The sequence below is a fragment of the Haliotis asinina genome, chromosome 14, assembly GCF_037392515.1.
Source record: "Haliotis asinina isolate JCU_RB_2024 chromosome 14, JCU_Hal_asi_v2, whole genome shotgun sequence".
Classification (NCBI taxonomy): Eukaryota; Metazoa; Mollusca; class Gastropoda; order Lepetellida; family Haliotidae; genus Haliotis; species Haliotis asinina.
Window position 1 is genome coordinate 9977501 of NC_090293.1, and position 20462 is coordinate 9997962.

Sequence of the window (20462 nt, forward strand, 5' to 3'; positions counted from 1 at the left end):
GATAAATAGTCCAGTAAACATTAACATCAAACCTTGTGTCTTAAAATCAGGGCAAGTGGAAAATTAGTCAGGACAAGTTACTTTCTTGAAGTCACTTGCCTTGTTACAAGACGCTTTTTAAAACAATTTTGAACCCCTGCACTGGTCATGAGGGGGACATGAGTAGATGTACCCTCTATGTTTGTTTATGTTACCGGTATATGTCTAACATAAGGCCATGGATCATAATAAGGGGTACTAGAGTTACACACTTAATACTAGATTTTCAGATGACATAGAATGTAGCGAGTTATAAGAAAAACAAGTGTAGAGTTATCTCCCTTCCATCATTTAGCATTCACAAAACATAAGTATTTCCTTATATCATGCGTGACTTAATTGCTCGGCACAAAATTTAGTGAAACAAAGTAGAAAATGAATTCCCAGTGGGTAACATAGAACATGTTACCTGCTAAGAGTTTTCATCCAATCACAGACTTTTATGTGTGAGGTAAGATAGTTGTCCCTGTATAATATGGACATGAATGGTTAATTAACATCTATAGTGCCAGGTAGGAGTAACCATCTGTGATATTTGGGAACTGAAGAGGTGTTTTTAGTCTCATGGGAAAGGATATCTGTCTGTGGAGCACACAGGTGTAGTGGTCTAAGCATGCTGGTGTAGTGGTTAGCATGCAAACATTTTTCTCATTCTGTGTTGTGTCCTTGGGCAAGGCACTTCGTCCACATTCAGTCAATCCACCCAGCTGTTTAAAGTGGGTACCTGAAAAGCAGATGTAAGGAGCTGGATAAACCGGATTCTCAGTGCAAAAATTTCCAAAAAAGATCCAATGAAGCATATGCGAAGAGGATTTTATGAAAGGCTGTCTATTCTACATCGTGATGCTTTGTTTAAAAGTGCTTAGTTATAATTTGTTTTTCATTTTTTAACATTTTTTTTCATATTTTTAGAGTTAAGCTAGTGTATGTGATGTATGTTCCAGGTTCAGAGTGAGGCATCAGGGGCTCCCCCCGACTACCCCCCAGAACAAGGAAGCAAGAGAGGCAGCAGTGTGGGTCTCATTAAGACCAGAAACAAAAAGATGTCCTACGAGGTGAACCCTGACCCTGACGAGGAGTCCACCTTGTACCCAGAGGTTAAGAAGCTGGTAGACATTGCCAAGACTAATGGGAAGAAGAAGTAGGTCACTGTTACAAGTTTCTGAAGAAGTACACAATTGTAGATTTTGAAATGTGGGACACTGATTCAGTTTCGGACATGTCATAATAATTTGTTTACAGTGTCTCACTTTCCTGACATATTTGTTGAGATATCACTACAGTGTAAGCAGGCTCCCACAAGGCCTGAAGAAAAAATTCGGTTTAGACAATGTGCCGGATTGTACAGCTGGTCATAAACGTACAAGCCACTAACAGGACTTAGAGTTTATGCCAAAGTTGACAACTTTCCGCATTGGACAGATGCTTAGTTGTAATTTGTTGTAATTGCAGTAAGTGCAAAAGTGCAGGACTCTAATAAGCACCAGAGCTGGAAGTCTAATGAAAAAATAACTACTTATTTAGAGGAAATATGGTATTTGGGAGCATGAGAGTAGTGGATGTCGACGGGACATGGCTCCATGATTGCTGGGCGAAATAAGTTGAAGTTCTTATAATGATGAGATTATTACTTGTTGTTCCAGACATCCAGCATCCAGTCCGCGGTCAGAAGCCAATGACTCCATGACGTACGTGTCCGAGGATGATCGGTATGCAACGCCGGCCAGGAGGAAGGGGAAAAAACAGAGGAACATACCGAGAGAAGGTAACTCTGCTCAGTACTCCTGCTGGACTTACTAATTCTATCCTTTGAATATTGAGCCATGTAATCAGTAACAGAAACTGTTTTGAGTGGGGAGTTTGAAACAGTCCTAAATAAAGGGACTACCACATTTCAGTTTTAGTAAGTTGTTTGGCTCTGCAGGAAAACAGTTCAAGCTGTATGGGATGTTGGAGTGTTTGAAGATTAAGAGCCTTTAAAATACAGTCAGGCCGCGTTAATCCGAACACTTCTGTTTTTCATTAAAAACGTTCGGATAGTGAAACGTATGGACTACTGAAACGAACTTTTATGAACACAACTACCGTAGGGTTACTTCCCTTTGACATGGCAATACAAAAACATACAAATGTGTACAAGTTGGCTGAATGTGCGATGTGGTGTTTGGGGGCAAGAAATCAACTTTCACGTTGGTCAGTTTGACATTGGCATACTTGTGACTGGCAGCATTGCTACGAAGTAAGATCACGTGTCAACCACGTGATTGCATCTGTCTGTCAAATGATCATAGCCAATCACAAAACATATCCGATGTCCGAAATTGTGCTCTTGCCGATAGACTGTCCGAATTCTTGACCAAAATGTTTACACATAAGATCAATATTGGCTTCAGGGTTTTCTCTTTTTTTTTTGTGCTGCAGTAATTTCACATCTTTTACGCCTAGGGGCGGGACTTGCCATTATGACTGACAAGCGTCAGGTGATCTCATTTTGACACGATCAGTGTTTTATACAGGAAGTAAGCATGACAGGTATTACTCCAACTAACCAAAAATCACAAACTAACAACATCTTCAACTCGCAAGTGTCACTTAACAATTACCACTGAATGGGGCTCATGGTGTGAAGGGATTATCCCAACCTTTTTGATGTACCGCCGGATTAATGAAGCAAAACTATGTGTAATTAGCTAATCTGTTACCGCTGATTAACGTTCGGATACGGATAGTGAAGCACCAGATTACTGAATCAACAGGTAATGAGTTTACATAGTAAACAAGATTGGTTACAGCTAGCTATTGTTTGCGGGAATCGGATATCGCGGGAATCGGATTGTCGGGGTCCAGACTAACGCGGCCTGACTGTATTAAGATAAATGATTCCACTCTCAAATCTCTGTATCAGCTTCATCTGTTTTCACTAGCTGATGATTCAAGCTCCCAGATTGACAACGTGGCAGAGCCCAACCCAGAAGAGCTGAGAACCAAACCCTTGCCTATACCCAGACACAACAAACAGCTGGACAGCAAACCACCTACCTCAACCCAGGATAGCATGCCACCTGCCTCAGCCCAGGTGAGTCTTTGGTTGTGAGGTGATTTCCAAACAGTAGTACGGACATTGCTTGTGACCCAGAAACTGGTTAGTAGAGAATTAAATTGTGAAACTGGAAAACATAGTCAGTAAATATGACAAAATTACTATGAAGCACACAGTTTTGGGTTTAGAATCACAACAGGTCGGACGTTACTGGCCTTGTGATGGTGTGTCAGAACATTCACTAATGTCCTGATAATTGTTGGTTTGGATTACAATTTGAAGTTGTGGCAGGAATGCAGTTTTTTCAGATAGGTTGTAAAAGGCCTCAAATCACCCTGATGTCATTTTTCTATATGTTCAGCCAGCCTCTATAAACCCATACCCATACTAGCCATAAAAGGTGACCATGCTTGTCGTAAGAGGCGACTAATGGGATTGGGTGGTCAGGCTCGCTGACTTGGTTGACACCTTGTGCAGATCGATGCTCATGTTGTTAATCACTGGATTGTCTGGGCCAAACTTGATTATTTACAGACGGCTGGAATATTGGTGAGTGCGGCGTAAAACTAGACTCACTCACTCACTCACTCACTCACTGTCCGCACAGTAATCATGGCACCCATGCTTGTCCTTAGAGAGACTAATGGTAGGCTGTACAAATCAATGCTCATGCTGCAGTTTTGTCCAGTCTTGATTATTACAGACTGTAGCCTATCTCTGTTACTGCCACTTAATTTGCCTTTAGATTTGCATTAGTTATGCTGTCCTGAAACAATAAATGTTGTGTTCGTGTGTTTCTACTCAAGTGATAAACATCTAAGGCTTGCCACATTTAGAGCTTATAACACACATCTGTCTGACTCAGTGTGTTAGGACTCAAGTCTGTGAAGCGGCATTAAACCCAACTCACTCACTCACTCACCTGTATTTCAGGAAGAGGAGGAACTCCTGGAGAGAGCTGAAATGGAGAGATTAAGAAACAAACAGCGACTGAGAGAACAGCGCAAGAGGGAAAGGTCTGGAAACACAGGTGAGACAGTCTTCTCCTTTAGAACCAGGTCAAGGACATTGTTGAACACCTGTACAGTTTAGGGTGTTATTTAACCTATACTGGACAAAGTAAGTTAGGGATATTGGTATTTTATGATTGATATTTCATCAGTGTGTCAATGAATAAATAGATCATTATTCATAATTTCAACATTTACATATATCCCTAACTATTTTTGTCCTGTATATATATGTTTGCAAGAATTAAACCATGAAGTCAGCCTTATAGTTTTTGTACCTCGACAGTGTGGGATATGTTGATCATCATATAAGTCTCACATTAGAGGGCCTAGATTTTCGAAGCTCTCTTAGAGCTAACATAGTCATAAGTTAATGTAAATAAATGGCACTTATGAACATCTTAAGACCAGAAGAGCCTCAAAAATATAGGTACATGTTTCTAACCTACATGATGTGGTTGGTATATTGTTGTCTGTATTAAAACAAACATTGTCAAATTGTACTGGATTGGAACATGCCAAATGAGTAGATGTTGCACATTATTACTCGCCTGTTGAAGATACTGCACCGTTAAATTTTCACAATTCAGTATTACACTAGTGTAATACCACTTTACGTATGATGTCAAAATGGTTCAAAGTTGTGACGTCACAATGCTAATGTTGATGTCGCGATTTTACTAGATCTTGCTTGAGTTGAAAGCTGAGAGACCTCACACTGTAGGCAATTTCGCCGCAGTTTCTGACTATTTATGCTGGCGAGTAATAAACAGAATACTAAACTCGCTTCCGTGAAATACCGTTTTCATGAAACTCATTAAAGAGTTAGTATCAAATTCGCTTTCGCTCATCTGATACCAAATCATTAACTCGTTTATTAAAAATGGTATTACATGGAAGGTCGTGTAGTATCCTCTATATATACACCTGGAAATTAATCAAGCAACACCCCAATTTTTTCTATTGGAGCAACTTTGAAGTGTTCTGACAATCAAAATATGCCGGGTTGATATAGTTTGACACTTTTTTATTCAACAGACGATCTCTGACAAACAACTTAAAGGGAAAAAGTATCAAGACTTTGCTTTATTGCAACGAAATCCAAATTCTTAAAACTGTCTTAAATTCATGAAAAAATGGACACAATTTACTATTCATCCACAGACGTTGTTGTCAGGTGTATTAACACAAATGTCACATGGAAAGAAAGAACAGTCATCTGAGAGTCTGCACACCGACTTTCATCAATATCTAGTGTGTCCTCCCTGCGCACGCACCACCGATTCGACGCCTCCTCATTCCTTGGATGAGTCTCCGGATCTGATTCTGGGGGATCCTGTTCCACTCCTCATGCAGGGCAGCCGTCAATTCGTTGAGATTATGGACTGGTGGGTCTCTCTGCCTCACACGACGGCCAATAAAGTCCCACAAATGTTCAATGGGGTTGAGGTCAGGGCTCATGGCAGGCCATGGAATTCTGTCAATTGCATTTTGCCGCAAAAAATCATTTACAGCATGCTCCCTGTGAGGTCTAGCATTGTCGTCCATAAATATGGGTCTCGTTGCCAGAGGATGGTTCTCAAAATGAGGTACCACAGCCCTGTCAAGAACCTCCTGTTGGTAACGAACACCGTTAAGGTTGCCACGGATGGTAATGATATCCAACTTGCAGTTCATGGAAATGCACCCCCATACCATAACGGAACCTCCCCCAAAGGCCACAGTCTCCTGGATGTTCCGTGGAGCCATTGCTGTGTTCCTCTGCCTCCAGACCCGAGTATGACCGTCCACCATGTGCAGCAAGAACCGGCTCTCATCTGAGAAATGGACCTTCCTCCAAGAGGCAATGTTCCAGTGCAAACGGTCATTACACCAGGCCAGTCGGGCTGCCTTATGGGCTGGAGACAGTCTGGGTCGCTTGATTGGCCTCCTTGCCCGGTATCCTGCAGCTTTCAGACGATTCCGAACAGTCCTGTTCGAGATGGGTCTCCCTGGAAGCCACTCCTGTCTCAACCGAGAGCTCGAGTCGAAGGACCTGCGCCGTACAAGTCTCAGTAAAGCTCTGTCCTCCCGGACTGTGGTCTTCCTGGGTCTTCCTGGTCTAGGCAGGTCTTTAACTTCATTAGTGGCCCGGTATTTTTTCAAAAGTTTTGAAATTATGGAATGATGTCGTCCGATTTGAGTCCCGATTTGTCTTAGAGACATACCAGCATTCCTCATGCCGATTATTTGCCAACGAGTGGCCTCTGATAATTTCCTACGTGCCATGACATTGAAATGAATGAAAAACCGAATGCAATCGACAACCTGCGCTTGTAAACACCCCAGGGAAAAAGTGCATTTTTCGAAAGTTGAGGTTAAAGCAATGCACGTGCGCTGTGCAAGCTTCACGCGCGTCATATCAACCCATGAAAAGCTCATGCTGTATGTCAATACATCAAAATTGAATAATCAATCATCAAAATTACTTCGTTAAACTTTGTTAAGTTTTTATGTGTCTTTGAATTTGGTGTTGCTTAATTAATTTCCATATGTATATATATAGCAATATGAGAATGTATCATGCTCAAAACTTGAACTCCTGTTTAACATATTTGACACATGTGTCAGTGATAACAGGACAAGTCTGGAGGCAGAGGCAGTAATGTTTCATCATACAATTACGGCAACATTCAATGCCTCTGAAGTTAGGCTGCTAAGAAAGATAAGAAATACGTAAAGCAAGATAACAATCTTTTCCCCTTTTCCTTTCAAGGGCATATGGTTTGGAATTCTAGAACTGTTCCTGGTAGATAACCCCACAGGTATAGGTATAGACTAGCCTTGCTACAAGGCTGAACTGACTGAACCACAGGTATAGGTATAAACTAGCCTTGCTACAAGGCTGAACTGACTGAACCACAGGTATAGGTATAGTCTAGCCTTACTACAAGGCTGAACTGACTGAACCACAGGTATAGGTATAGTCTGGCCTTGCTGCAAGGCTGAACTGACTGAACCACAGGTATAGGTATAAACTAGCCTTGCTACAAGGCTGAACTGACTGAACCACAGGTATAGGTATAGTCTAGCCTTACTACAAGGCTGAACTGACTGAACCACAGGTATAGGTATAGTCTAGCCTTGCTGCAAGGCTGAACTGACTGAACCACAGGTATATGTATAGACTAGCCTTGCTACAAGGCTGAACTGACTGAACCACAGGTATAGGTATAGTCTAGCCTTGCTACAAGGTTGAACTGACTGAACCACAGGTATAGGTATAGTCTAGCCCTGCTACTAGGCTGAACTGACTGAACCACAGGTATAGGTATAGTCTAGCCTTGCTACAAGGTTGAACTGACTGAACCACAGGTGTAGGTATAGACTAGTCTTGCTACAAGGCTGAACTGACTGAACCACAGGTATAGATATAGTCTAGCCTTGCTACAAGGCTGAACTGACTGAACCACAGGTATAGGTATAGTCTAGCCTTGCTACAAGGCTGAACTGACTGCTAAGCCTATGGATGTGTAGTAATTCTATTCCTTAAAGAGGCAAGTCTAGATTAGCAGACAGCACAAGGACGCCAGTCTGTTATTTATATTGCTTTAGAAGTGGTCATTTAAACTATTAATGAATTATTGTTGTGTAGATCCCCATCAGAGTGAAGATCATGAGGTCAGACAGGGGTACAAGAAGGCTCAGAAGGAGATTGATGCTGTCCTAGGGTCCCCCGACCAAGACAACAACCTCCCTGATGTCTTTGTCCATAAACCAAAGAAACGGTAAAGTGCCAGGATGTGTTTCTTTGATGGTCTGGCTCACCAAAGATGATAAGAAACATTAAAGAGACCTAAGAACATTTATTAACACTCTAAAAACAAAACGTTTGGACACAGGCATTATTTTATCTGACAAAACAAGAAAAATGTGTCAATAGAACACCACTAGGAAGACCGGAGGGTATCAGTTGTGAGTAGCCATTTGCATGTTTGGAATATGATTTCACATGATTGATATGCTAAAGGTAGTTGTGACAGAAGATTTGTGCTAATGCTGTTGATCACTGGATTGTCTTGTCTAGACTTCTCTAGACTGCTGTCATTTAGCTGGAATATTGAACAACAAACCAACTAATCTACCATTTATTTACGTAAAGTTAAAGCATCATTCTCATTTACAGACCCATTCACCGTGTAAAATTCTGTACTCTTTACCCGAACCTTGTAGTCTAACTTAAACTATGATTAGATGTCATTACCTATTGTTACTCTCTCTGTTTATCCTGTAAGAGTGTAGTATATAACTTATCAATTGCTAACGTGAGCATTCCTTTATTTACTTCTTTGAATTCTTTTGTAATATCTTAGGTCAAGTCGTCGTAAGAAAGATCCCCAAGAAGGACACACTGTAAGTACATGTATAATATACTAGCCACATAAAGAAACTGTGCATTGTAACGCCACATAAAGAAACTGTGCATTAAAAATATTATCCCAGTTGACAAGTACAATAACAATGTCAGAGGTACATATTAACTTCAATGGAGGCATCATGAGACCATAACAAGTCGGGAATATTTCATCCATCACTATGTGAAATGTAAAACCTGGAGTCATGTGTAAAAACAACACATCTCCACCAAACCAAGGGTCTGTGGACATGATTTTGGCACCACATTCAGCCAGCTTGTTGTTGATGTGTCAGGATAGGTTGTATGGTCGGGACATCTGACCCCGTGATGACGTAAATTTTGTTGAACTGTGTTGGGTGATATGTGGCCAATCGATGGCGTCATTTGTGTTCTGGTAGTGTCTCACCAGTGCAGAAATGGTGTTCCAGTGGCAGTGGAAATGTGCAGTCACTTGTCGTTGAGACATTTCCTCACGTAACATCCCAGTGGCCTCATGACGTTGTGCCGACATTAGCCTTGGCATGCTATGAGTTTCAATAGCCATTTAATTTATTGAATGATAGCAAGGACAGGGGTTGAGCTTTCCAAAGTGACAGTATTGTGTGGCATTCATTTGCTCTGTTTCTCTTTCCTGGAATGCAAGTGCAACAACGTATTGCACGTCTCAAGGACAAAACCACTGACATCACGGAACGTTGCACATGCGTGCATGTTAGATACATGTCGCTAATCTCTGAGTTTAAATCCTTATGTGTCTACTCAGGTTTGATAAATTTAGATTTTAAATTTTTGTATACACAGTTTCTTCATGTGCCTAGTATAGAATAATGAAAAGTTTAGTTTTGAAAATTTGACTTTTCCCTGGAACAAATTTGATTCAGATGTTACAGAAACTCAAATGTCACACATGTCAAATAATGAGTTATAATCTACCATTTTGGTAAGCAGTAGATATTTACTTTGAGAAACTGTATGTTTGCTTGGATCAGTTGATGAAGAAATTGACCAATCAGCATCCTGTTGCAGAATGAGGCTTTCACGGAGGATGAGCATGAGGGTTCGTCTCAGTCTGGGGAGTCTCTAGATGAGGCCAAGCGGAGGATGCACAAACTGCTGGATGATGCATTCTCCCTCATCTCCTCCAGCAGGTCCAGCATGGGGTAGGTACAGATACTTCAGTCAGATGGTGTTAGGTACAGATACTTCAGTCAGATGGTGGTAGGTACATACAGGTTCAGTCAGATGGTGGTAGGTACACACAGGTTCAGTCAGATGGTGGTAGGTACATACGGGTTCAGTCAGATGGTGTTAGGTACAGATACTTCAGTCAGATGGTGTTAGGTACACACAGGTTCAGTCAGATGGTGGTAGGTACACACAGGTTCAGTCAGATGGTGGTAGGTACATACGGGTTCGGTCAGATGGTGGTAGGTACATACGGGTTCAGTCAGATGGTGTTAGGTACAGACAGGTTCAGTCAGATGGTGGTAGGTACACACAGGTTCAGTCAGATGGTGGTAGGTACATACGGGTTCGGTCAGATGGTGGTAGGTACATACGGGTTCAGTCAGATGGTGTTAGGTACAGACGGGTTCAGTCAGATGGTGTTAGGTACACACAGGTTCAGTCAGATGGTGGTAGGTACACACAGGTTCAGTCAGATGGTGGTAGGTACATACGGGTTCGGTCAGATGGTGGTAGGTACATACGGGTTCAGTCAGATGGTGTTAGGTACACACAGGTTCAGTCAGATGGTGGTAGGTACACACAGGTTCAGTCAGATGGTGGTAGGTACATACGGGTTCGGTCAGATGGTGGTAGGTACAGACGGGTTCAGTCAGATGGTGCAAGGTACAGACGGGTTCAGTCAGATGGTGTTAGGTACAGACGGGTTCAGTCAGATGGTGGTAGGTACTTTACGGGTTCGGTCAGATGGTGGTAGGTACAGACGGGTTCAGTCAGATGGTGCAAGGTACAGACGGGTTCAGTCAGAGGTGGTAGGAACAGATGGGTTGAGTCAGATGGTGATAGGAACAGACGAGTTCAGTCAGATGGTGGTAGGTACAGACGGATTCAGTCAGTGGTAGGTACAGGCGGGTTCAGTTGGTAGGAGGTACAGACAGGTTCAGTCAGATGGTGTTAGGTACACACAGGTTCAGTAAAATGGTGGTAGGAACAGACGGGTTCAGTCAGATGGTGGTAGGTGCACACAGGTTCGGTCAGATGGTGGTAGGAACAGACGGGTTCAGTCAGATGGTGGTAGGAACAGACGAGTTCAGTCAGATGGTGGTAGGTACAGACGGATTCAGTCAGTGGTAGGTACAGGCGGGTTCAGTTGGTAGGAGGTACAGACAGGTTCAGTCAGATGGTGTTAGGTACACACAGGTTCAGTAAAATTATGGTAGGAACAGACGGGTTCAGTCAGATGGTGGTAGGTGCACACAGGTTCGGTCAGATGGTGGTAGGAACAGACGGGTTCAGTCAGATGGTGGTAGGAACAGACGGGTTCAGTCAGATGGTGGTAGGTACAGATGGGTTCAGTCAGATGGTGGTAGGAACAGATGGGTTCAGTCAGATGGTGCTAGGTACAGATGGGTTCAGTCAGATGGTGTTAGGTATTGATGGTTTCAGTCAGATGGTGCTAGGTACAGGCAGGTTCAGTCAGATCATGGTATGAACAGACAGGTTCCATCAGATGATGTTAGCTACAGACAGGCTCATTCAAGTGGTGTTAGGTACAAAGGGGTTCAGTCAGATGGTGTTAGGTACAGATGGGGTCAGTCGGATGGTGTTAGATACAGACAAGTTCAGTCAGATGGTGTTAGGTACAGACAGGTTCAGTTAGATGGTGTTAGATACAGACAGGTTCAGTCAGATGATGTTGGGTACAGAAAGGTTCGGTCAGATTGTGTTAGGTACAGACGGGTTCGGTCAGATTGTGTTAGATTCAGACAAATTCAGTCAGATGGTGCCAGGTACAGACAGGTTCAGTCAGATGATGTTGGGTACAGAAAGGTTCAGTCAGATGATGTTAGGTACAAATAGTTTCAGTCAGATGGTTGCAGGTACAGATAGGTTTGGTCAGATGGTGTTGGGTACAGAAAGGTTCAGTCAGATGATGTTAGGTACAAATAGTTTCAGTCAGATGGTTGCAGGTACAGATAGGTTTGGTCAGATGGTGTTACGTACATACAGGTTCGGTCAGATGGTGGTAGGTACAGACAGGTTCAGTTAGGTGGTGCAGCATACCGACAGGTTCAGACAGGTGGTGGTAGGAACAGGTTATGCAGGTGGTGTAAGGTACACCGAGTAAGGTGAAATTTGCCTTTCGAGAGTATTTATTCAGCATGGCATGACACATACCACTAAGTTAAGGTATGCATACATTCTCATCAGTACCTGTTATAGAGTAGCTTGTTTTTTTTCTGTTAGTTCAGTGCTTTCATGTACTTCAGTGATTAGTCAGATTTTAACTTGCATATTCTCATACTCGTTGACGGCACTTACCTCAAAGTGTTGATGTGTGACCCTGCAGTAATTCCAAGTCGGAATTGGTCCCTAATCATAATGATACATCATCATACTCCATCATTCCTCATGATATCAATCACTATTTTTCCTGTATTTTTCCAGATTCAAACTCACTTATTCAAGACAAATATTGCTTACATCAGCATAAACAGACAATTAATTTTAGATATAATCTACAGGGTACATTTTGACGTGTGGAAATTTCAGTTGCTGGGTACTAATTAATGTGGACAATTTCAGTGGTACTATAACAGTATGGATTGACTGGGTCACACTATATCTGACCAGGGTGCCATTCCACTAACCTATCTTAGCCCAGCGCCATTTGTTAACCCCTGTAAAATCACAATCTTGGCATAAGATCAGCATACCGTTACACTAACCAACTTCAAAGACCAACTTAAGACCACTAAAATCAATTGTAGAGAAACCAAAATGGTGGCTTTCATATTCTGTGTGAATAAGAAGAGCAAGTGTTTCACATTGATCGTCCCCTAAAACTCCACATGAATTGAATTTGTATATTTCTGTGATGTAAAAAACACTGAACTGAAGCCATGCAACTATGAGGCCAGTGCGACCACTGTTGTCATTTGAACACGGCCCAGAGAGTCACAATACGTAAGTACAACAATATTGTAATGGTTGAGAATAGGGATGGTTTATGAAGTAATTGAACAATGTTCTGAAACAAAAAAGTACAAATGTGTTTGATTATTAGAGAAGGATCATGAGATAGGGACTGGCTATGATCGGCCTAAGATCGGTTAGTGGAACAGGTATAACTTTTAGCTAAGACGATTGTAAAATTAGTGTAACTTGCTAAGATTGATCTTAGATGAGTTCAGGTAGTGGAGCAACACGCCACACTGGCAATATTTTTACCATATAGTGACAGTTATTTAGTTAACTATAAGAAATATATGTCGAAAGGGGCAGTAAAACAGGAGCAAGTTATCACAATTTCAGGCTAAAGATTTACCATTGCAAATGATAAAAGACTTTATTCAACACACTGATCAACATTACATGTAGTTCCGTGAAAATACAAACTGCAGACTACCAGTCACCAAGCTGATTAAAGGGGCACTGATGCGGAGCAAATAATGTTTCTCGCCAACGGTCTAATTACGGAACCAAACTGCAAATTGGTCAGCGACCGCTCCTTCGACTGTGACGGACAAAGGAACTGGGCTCCTGTCCATATTAGCAGAATTTCTTCACCCAAAAGAGTCAGGAGGCTGGATGCCCATCATATGCCATTATTTAAAAATATCCATGGTATTCCTTTGTCTGATCGTAACAAAATATCCCAGCAGTGTAGTTTTTTTCGGACGCTTGGATGGTATAGTTACTCAATTTGATCCTATTTCTGTGTTTTTTACCTCGATATTTAATCATGTTACATGAAAATATGATGCTTGGATGGTATAGTTACTCAATTTGATCCTATTTCTCTGTTTTTAACCTCGATATTCAATCATGTTACATGAAAATATGATGTCTACAGGCAGGTAGCAAGCCATTTGTTTCACTCCGGAAGATTGCAAAACTTCATATTTAGGTAATTTTGAGTGTTGGTTCAGCTGTGATAGCAAATATCATACGTAAATTTTGCTAGCTATGGTAGCTACAAGGGTTCATTATTTATGATAATAAAAACACACAGTTGATTTATTTGAATTCGTAAACAATAAACGACGACTTTGCCTTTGGTAGAGAAATCTGAAAATTTTCTTACGTAAAAAAACCCCCTTATTTCACCTATTTACTCAAGTACACAGCAAATGCCTGTATGTATTACTTATGTAACGAAATTCCGTTGGTATCCTCAAAACAGTTTCGGCCCATAAGTGTTTTCAGGCTGCATGCGACACAGAGATTACATCTTCCTTTCTGTAACTCGCGTTTGATGGTGTAAACCTACACGTGTTATTTGTCATCATTCTCTGGATGGTCAATTAATGAATTTATAACAGGTATAATTAGTAGTAACACCACTCAGGTTACTCAACAAAGGTTCCCATTTGGCATTTCTCCTGTCTGGAGTAAATACTCAACATTATAAATTAAGGTCTGTAATGGCAAATGTATTGTATGTTATGTAATATGTGCATGTAAGTGATGCAAGAGGGTTTATCAGCTGAGTTACAAAAACAAACATCGATCAAAGGATTCACCGATAACACACTGATTGATTAATTACTTTTGTCAAAAGGCAGTGTGTGTAGATGACTACACCCTGTCGTAAAGTGCGATTGTAAAAACAACATCCTCCCTTCAAAGAATTAACCACCCTTGCGTTAATTGATTGATTGCTCATTATTGGTTAACTAAATTACTTAGAATAGCGGACATCATACAATTAGTTGCCAGGTGTGCTATCTTGGGTGACCAGTGAGAGGTTTATCAGGTTTTCACCAACGAAAGAAGTGAAACGATGTGTTACTTTAGACAGTTGTGTAAGACATGCGACACAGAGCAGGATTATTTACCAGCTGCAGATGAATGGAATACGATTTCTTTTACGTGGATATTGATACATTCCTGAACAAGGTAGTAACCTGACATTGTTGCTCTAAAATTAGTCTGTTTTACATTCATTATTTGCATTTTGTTTTAATTGTTGTGGCATTCAGCAGAATCGATATGACAGAAAACACACACTAGATCGTGTATGTGTGTGAAATAGGATCCACATTGGCAATCTATACAATGTATAAATGTTGCTGTTATGTTAGAAATTTACTATGAGTATAAGCAGACAGTGTTTTCTCTTATTAAGTTTCAAAATCATACAAATATGACAATAAACTAATTAGGGTTATGAGACAAAGTATAGAGACGTACATTGGCCTCAGTATTTTTCCGTCCTAATAGTTTTTTACCATTTCTACCACTGGCAGATGATTAATCTTCAACGTGTTTCATTTGTTTTCATAATACATTTGTAATGAAGTAAAAATGACTTCACCTCAGTTGATCTGTCTGTAATTAAACTATCAGTTGCACATACGGACTGCGCAGCAGAGGTCACGAACCAGTCACGAATTCTGGGATATCATCCGGGTACTCACTGGAGAAAAACAATAACAAAGGTTTACACCAGTCCACGGAAATTGCTCCGCATCAGTGCCCCTTTAAGATAACCAGACCAGAGTTTTCGTCTTGGAATAACCATTGTTGAGTCCAACATTTTGGCATTATTTCTAAAGATCTGAACCTGTGAAGCTGATATATATTAGGATTATTTGAGGACTTTCCTTAATGTTTATGTTTTGAGTACCTCTGAAGTTTCAGCAGATTGTTTAGTTCTAGTACCATGTTTATTAAGTGTATTACATATCAACAGAATGTTCATTTACAAAATCTTATTTTTCGTATGTGTTTGCCAGGTCAGTTTTATCCTTCAACAAGAAAAGGTAATTTTGGCAATGACTGGTTCACTGCCTGCCAAATGGTGTTTCATTATCATTTTTCACCCTGGATTATCTCCCCTGTGTTAAACCACATCCTGTATTTCCTGTGTAGCTCAAGTAGACGTCATTAAATCGCATGGACATTTTGTTTATTTGTGTTTTTCTGTAGTTTTGAGTAGACACCAGGCTAGCTATTCTCGATATATTCATAGCCCTATCAACTTCTAAAGCCTATTCTTATCACATTGGTTATCATCAAAGTTTAGAATTTTACAGCTATGAACATTTCGAGAATAAAGGCCCTGCTTGTTTTCATGATTCGCCAGGAGTTTCGTTATTTGTTAACTTTATTTTAAGATCATCTTCATGGTACACAGTTGTTTGCTATTGTGTATCTTGTCTGCATGGGGTTGTTGTTGAATATTTGAATGATGACCTCCACCATACTTCCCTGCTCCCTGCTGAATAGATAACTACCATCCTGTACTTGGTGCGGGTAGTGAGGTAGAACTGGGGTTAAGGTGTTTGCTCATCACGCCAAAGATCCAGGTTTGATTCTCATATGGTACAGTGTGTGAAGGCCATTTCTGGAGTACCCCACAGTGATATTGCAGGAATATTGCTTAAAGTGGCATAAAACTAAACTCAGTCACTGTACAAGGTGGGAGACAATTCATTATACAATTATATCAGCTTATAGCTCTACTTGTGGCACTTGCGTTTGTATACATCCCAGTGAGCTGAGAATGTAACATGAGTGTACACCAGTCTCACTTAATGAATGTAATCTAATGCATCATACATGGATGTGTTAATGGTGGTCATCCTGCATAGTGATTGTTTACAATGTGTGAAGCCCATTTCTGGTGTTTCCTCTCAATGATTTTGCTTGAATATTGCTAAAAGCACCATACAACCCAACTCAGTCTCTCACTTCATGACTGTAGGGCAGTTTGAAACCCTTGTTCTTCTCACCATTAACACTTGTATTAGGAATGTTTTTTGTCAGATATGTCTGATAGGGCGTGGTGGGCAAGCTAGCGAAAGTGTCAGGCTAGTGATCCAGCGGGGTTGAGGTGTCAGGATCAAGCCCACCTGTGACTGTAAAAACCTTGGCATCATCTCTGTGTGCGGACTCCTTCCATGTTTCACAACCACTAGTGTACAGTACACATCCCTGTACACTTACAAGAACCCACAAATTCATTGGTATATGACCAGATGGTGGCCACATGAATACATGCAAACACCTAGTTACAGCAACGTGCAGTAAACTTGAACGAAGTATTGTGAATATGTGTCCCAGTACATCAAGCTATGAATGGGTACTTTGATAGGATGAGACAGCTACAAATAACTTGGTGCGCCTAGAGCCAGCAATAGTTGTATACTTCCCAGGGAGTTGAGATTGATAATATGATGGGCCATTGATACTGACATCCAATGATTGAGGGAAACATTTGTCAGTGCCTTGAGCAAGCACTAGTTGCCTGGATATGTATGCTATATAAATATCCTATAACATAGCATATGTTCCATATGGTGACGGCTGTTGTCTACATCTTGCTAAAGGTGTTTACAAAGGACAAATCTTTGTTCCAGGAACAAGGTGACTCCTGTGTCAAGTCCAACAAAGGCATCTTACACAAGCTTGTCTGAAAGTCGGAAGAAGGATGATGTCACCCCAAGGTGAGAGGTCAAGAATAATAAAGTTCACAAAAAGTAACAAGATCATTTGAAAATTGTGCTAATACATTTGTGACATCTTTAAGTAAATGATGGTGTGGCTCCTGGTTTTCTCTTTGACTGTTGTATATATGTCCCCTGTCATAATATGGCAGAAATACTGCCAATGTTATGTTACATTTTCTCACTGACTCTCCTATGTAAACTTACAACTGAATGTATGCTTTGATTTCAGAGCTAATGGATCTGTGCCTACAGAGAGCAAGGAATCCAAGCAGCCAGCAGAGGAAGGTGAGTGAACACAGCCATGTAGTGATCAACTGCTCTTAATGTTTGTAGTTAAGCAGTCAAACCAGAATGTGTCTTTACAAACTCTGTCATTGTGAAGAGTAAACACTTTAAGCTGAAGTTTTGCTCTTTGAAGGAGCTGGAGGTCGTCCGTTGCATGTCATAAGTGCTGGGACACCAAAAAGGGGCTTCACACGTTGTACCCTTATTTGGAATTGAACCCAGGTCATCATCATGACTAGCAAACGCTGTAACCACTAGTCTACACCATCGCCCCAGTCAGCTTAAAAACCAGTGATGACTGAAAGAATTTCTAACTGGTTTATTGAAGATTGATACTCATGGAGGTCATCAGTAATAGTTGTGTATGTTTCCAGCAAAAGCGTTACTCGTATCTACTAAGTCGACAGTGAATGAGCAACGTAATGATGTATACTGTGAAAATAAAAACAGAACTGACTTAATGTAATGTGTCATCTTACATTTACAGAGAAGAAGCACACACCCCTGTACTACAACCCCACGTACACAGGGCAGGAGGAGGGGCCCCCAAGGCTGGAGACCTGGAGCCCCTACAGGGCGGCAGACGAGGTAGCCCTCATCTCCCTCCCCCAAACACAGGTAAGCACTGTATGCTGATAATTTGGTTTGGTGGATTTTGGATTTGGTTTGGACAAGAAATAATAAAGTTCACATTTATTTTTAAATATTTTTAATAGTTTGAAGAATTCCTAAAAAATGAAGAAAATAAATTTTAGTCAGTATTAGGTGGATTGCATTGTATACAGTCTGTGGCAACTATAACGCCCAAAAAGTGCCTTCCCTGATGAAATGTGATGTTTTATGTATATCTGTGGCAGTGTACAGAGTTATGATTGAACAGGCACTCGAGGGCACTGGAATACAAAGGAAATTATTCATGTTTGTTTACGATAGACAGTAGGTGTGAATGTGAAGATCTATGTTAAAAAAGTTGTCAGCAACCCATATTTGTCATAAGAGGAGACTAACAGGATCAGGTGGTAAGGCTGACAATACATGTCATCATATCCCAGTGGCAAAGATCAGTGATCATGTTGTTGATCACTGGATTGTCTGATCCAATTTTTGTATACTGACAGCCGTCATATTTCTGGAATATTGCTGAGTGTTACATTTTACAAAAAGTAAGTGAGTGAGTTTTGTTTTATGCCACAATCAGTAATATTCCAGCTAGAAGGTGGTGTTCTGTAAATAATTGAGTCTGGACCATACAGTCAAGTGATCAACAGCATGAGTATCAATCTGTACAATTGGAAGCCAATGACATGTGTGGACCAAATCAGCGAGTCTGACCACCCAATCCTGTTGATCCTCTTTTACGACAAGAATAGTCACCTTTTATGGCAAGTATGGGTTGCTGAAGACCTGTTCTACCACGGACTTGCACAGGTCCATGAGACAACAAACTAGCAAAGACATCAGATGATGAAGTAAAAGATCCCACTCGTTAATTGTAATTTCCTGTTGCAGACTGTGATTGACAAGACACCGACACAGGAGCGTCTTCAGACAACCACCTTCAGCGAGTCGTACCCAACCAGCATGCGTGACAGCTACTATGCCACAGAACCAGCCAAGCCTATTGTGATCAGAACTAAAGACTTAGACCCTGACCCCAAGGGTAACACAAACTCAAAACCCTCCCACCCAAAGCATCAAACTGTTAATGGCATCGGAACAGGGACGAGCAAGTCGGGACTGCCCAATGGAGACACCAGCTACCCTGGCATGACAGGCTATGAGGACATACCATTGCATTCTTTTGGGAGTAAATCTCAAACACAGGACTCTTTGAAAGAAAACGGTGGCCTCAATGGTGGCCCACACAAGGGACCCACAAAAACCTGGGCCGGTCAAGATGAGTTGGATGTTGTGTCCAGTCTGGAGCCTGGAGCCTCCCCACGACCTTTCATTCGGTCACTTCGTGAAGAGCTGGAACATTTATCCACAAAAATTGGTGAACCAGGAAAGACAGATTCACATGCAAATGCACTGGCATAGCATTAGCATGTTGTGATTTATGTGGATATGCTACAGGATGGACTGATTACAGTTCTGTTTACAGACTGATTCAGGATGGACTGTGGTAAACTGGTTCTGTGGAATTCATCATTTCATCGTTGAATGAATCCCAACAGGTTGTTGTGATTATCCCGTTGTTTAAGAAGGGAGTGTTTTTATAAATTGTTATGATTCTTACCAAGATTTTAATGTTGGATCTTACAAGACTTATACAAATGGAAAAGTTTGTTTATAATCTTATATATAAATTCTTATGAGCATTTAGCAGTTTTCATGCTATAGTAACTATACCATGACTGTTTAGTTTTCTCATGGGAAGCATTTGATCTATTTTAGTACTCACAGATTCTCATTATCACAGTGTTTTTTGATGACTCAGAACTGGTTTATAATGCTGCAGGATTAATTTTCAGCAAACATGACATGAATGAATTCGGTGCCAATTAATGTTATTTGAATGACTTTGGGTGATGTATATGTTGTCTTCAAAAGAAACGCAGAAACTCTGCCTCTACCTTTTTTGAAAAATGACGGAATTCTGGGTAATTCTCAGATTCAAACCACACTGTCATAGATTTCCTGCTTGGCTAAGGGACAGCAAATCTTAGAGGTCAAATCCTTATAGTAATTAGCCCCCTCTGATTGTTTATGGAGACAGACACACCAGATGTACTGGGAATACGTACCAAAGCTAGTACACTTAGTACTATTGTATTGTTTTCATGCATGTAAATTATGCCATCAGAATAAATGTAGAAAGATATTTATATTTTTGTGCAAGGGTTGTATTGTTCAACTGAGAACACACAGACTCTTTGACAGTATGTAGACATTGAATCACCTCATCATGATCACTGAATATGAACATTCCAGAAATTTGGATGGTGCCGTTACGTAAGTTTGTGAATGTGAACTACCAGAATAGCATGATACCATTTGAGTGGATGGTAAGAAAAGAAAGAGCTATTACTTTATTTAATTTTTATCAT

General features: G+C 40.9%; 1 protein-coding gene across 1 annotated transcript in view; it reads left to right on the forward strand.

The window, feature by feature from the left end:
- The window catches only part of LOC137261667 (streptococcal hemagglutinin-like), a 101736-nt gene extending 81498 nt beyond the window's left edge, over positions 1-20238 (forward strand). The window contains exons 6-16 of the mRNA XM_067799444.1: positions 984-1180; positions 1683-1804; positions 2964-3115; positions 4013-4109; positions 7724-7856; positions 8442-8481; positions 9512-9645; positions 17038-17124; positions 17357-17412; positions 17900-18030; positions 18922-20238. Of these exons, the coding sequence (XP_067655545.1) occupies positions 984-1180; positions 1683-1804; positions 2964-3115; positions 4013-4109; positions 7724-7856; positions 8442-8481; positions 9512-9645; positions 17038-17124; positions 17357-17412; positions 17900-18030; positions 18922-19452 (1680 nt within the window). The 3' untranslated portion in view covers positions 19453-20238. The remainder of the gene's footprint in view (positions 1-983; positions 1181-1682; positions 1805-2963; positions 3116-4012; positions 4110-7723; positions 7857-8441; positions 8482-9511; positions 9646-17037; positions 17125-17356; positions 17413-17899; positions 18031-18921) is intronic.
- Positions 20239-20462: the final 224 nt, after the last annotated feature.